The sequence below is a fragment of the Sprattus sprattus genome (genome assembly GCF_963457725.1).
Source record: "Sprattus sprattus genome assembly, chromosome: 10".
Classification (NCBI taxonomy): Eukaryota; Metazoa; Chordata; class Actinopteri; order Clupeiformes; family Clupeidae; genus Sprattus; species Sprattus sprattus.
The window spans coordinates 3,139,169-3,141,668 of NC_137908.1; the positions used below are offsets into that span (position 1 = coordinate 3,139,169).

At 46.7% G+C, this 2,500-nt stretch overlaps 1 protein-coding gene across 1 annotated transcript in view; it reads right to left on the minus strand.

Annotated features, from left to right (window-relative positions):
- mapk14b (mitogen-activated protein kinase 14b) overlaps window positions 1-2,500 on the minus strand; it is a 29,081-nt gene that overhangs the window by 8,894 nt on the left and 17,687 nt on the right. The window contains 2 exon segments of the mRNA XM_080846016.1: window positions 365-395; window positions 397-437. Of these exon segments, the coding sequence (XP_080702142.1) occupies window positions 365-395; window positions 397-437 (72 nt within the window).

The window sequence follows — 2,500 nt, forward strand, 5'->3', positions numbered from 1 at the left end:
CCCCCCCCCCCCCCCCCGCCACACCCCACTCACCCCAAACCCACCTTGACTATCAGACCTGCTACAGCACAGGGATCATCACTATGACTACAGCACAGGGGTCATCACTATGACTACCGCACAGGGGTCATCACTATGACTACAGCACAGGGGTAATTCACTATGACTACCGCACAGGGGTCATCACTATGACAACAACACAGGGGTCATCACTATGACTACAGCACAGGGGTCATCACTATGACTACAGCACAGGGGTCGCCACATTAGACACACACAGACCAAGTACTTTCACTCAGATCAGATGACAACACATAAAGCAGAGTTCAGAGTTTAAAGTTCAGAGTTCACAGATGAAGGATACGGTCGGTTCCAGGGAAGAGGGTTCGTCCGGTCCAGCAGCTCCGCCATGATGCAACCCACTGACCAGATGTCAACTGCAAGACAAAACACACACACACACACACACACTTAGTGACACATCTTAGTCTTTCTACTCACTTCAGTTAACACAATCATCAAGATATAGTCATGTTCTAGTGGGCGGTACTGTCGTCAGGTTCTAGTGGCGGTACTGTGCTCAATGGTCAGGTTCTAGTGGGCGGTACTGTGCTCAATTGGTCAGGTTCTAGTGGGCGGTACTGTGCTCAATGGTCAGGTTCTAGTGGGCGGTACTGTGCTCACCGGTCAGGTTCTAGTGGGCGGTACTGTGCTCACCGGTCAGGTTCTAGTGGGCGGTACTGTGCTCAATGGTCAGGTTCTAGTGGGCGGTACTGTGCTCAATGGTCAGGTTCTAGTGGGCGGTACTGTGCTCACCGGTCAGGTTCTAGTGGGCGGCACTGTGCTCAATGGTCAGGTTCTAGTGGGCGGTACTGTGCTCAATGGTCAGGTTCTAGTGGGCGGTACTGTGCTCAATGGTCAGGTTCTAGTGGGCGGTACTGTGCTCAATGGTCAGGTTCTAGTGGGCGGTACTGTGCTCAATGGTCAGGTTCTAGTGGGCGGGACTGTGCTGAATGGTCAGGTTGTACATACAGTGGGGCAAAAAAGTATTTAGTCAACCACCAATTGTGTAAGTTCTCCCACTTAAAAAGATAAGAGATGCCTGTAATTTTCATCATAGGTTAACCTCAACTATGAGAGACAAAATGAGGGGAAAAAATCCAGAAAATCACATTGTCTGATTTTTTAAAGAATTTATTTGCAAATTATGGTGGAAAATAAGTATTTGGTCAATTAACTAAAGTTCATCTTAATACTTTGTTATATACCCTTTGTTGACAATGACAGACGTGAAACGTTTTCTGTAAGTCTTCACAAGCTTTTCACACACTGTTGCTGGTATTTTGGCCCATTCCTCAATGCAAATCTCCTCTAAAGCAGCGATGTTTTGGGGCTGTCCCTGGGCAACACGGACTTTCAACTCCCTCCACAGATTTTCTATGGTGTTGAGATCCGGAGACAGGCTAGGCCACTCCAGGACCTTGAAATGCTTCTTACGAAGCCACTGCTACATTGCCCAGGCGGTGTGTTTGGGATCATTGTCATGCTGAAAGACCCAGCCATGTTTCATCTTCGATGCCCTTGCTGATGGAAAGAGGTTTTCACTCAAAATCTCACGATACATGGCCCCATTCATTCCCTCCTTTACACGGATCAGTCGTCCTGGTCCCTTTGCAGAAAAACAGCCCCAAAGCATGATGTTTCTAACCCCTTGCTTCAAAGTAGGTATGGTGTTCATTGGATGCAACTCTGCATTCTTTGTCCTCAAAACATGTAAGTTGAGTTTTTACCAAAAAATTATAATTTGGTTTCATCTGACTATCTGACATTCTCCCAGTCCTCTTCTGGATCATTCAAATGCTCTCTAGCAAGCTTCAGACAGGCCTGGACAGGAACTGGCTTAAGCAGGGGGACACGTCTGGCACTGCAGGATTTGAGTCGCTGGCGGCATAGTGTGTTACTGATGGTAGCCTTTGTTACTTTGGTCCCAGCTCCCTGTAGGTCATTCACTAGGTCCCCCCGTGTGGTTCTGGGATTTTTGTTCACAGTTCTTGTGATCATTTTGGCCCCGCGGGGTGAGATCTTGCGGGGAGCCCTAGATCTAGGGAGATTATCAGTGGTCTTGTATGTCTTCCATTTTCTAATAATTGCTCCCACAGTTGATTTCTTTACACCAAGCTGCTTACCTATTGCAGATTCAGTCTTCCCAGCCTGGTGCAGGTCTACAATTTAGTTTCTGGTGTCCTTTGACAGCTCTTTGGTCTTGGCCATAGTGGAGTTTGGATTGTGACAGTTTTAGGTTGTGAACAGGTGTCTTTTATACTGATAACAAGTTCAAACGGGTACCATTAATGCAGGTAACGAGTTGAGGACAGAGGAGCCTCTTAAAGAAGAAGTAACAGGTCTGTGAAAGCCAGAAATCTTGCATGTTTTGTAGGTGACCAAATACTTATTTTCCACCATAATTTACAAATAAATTCTTTAAAAATCAGACAATGTG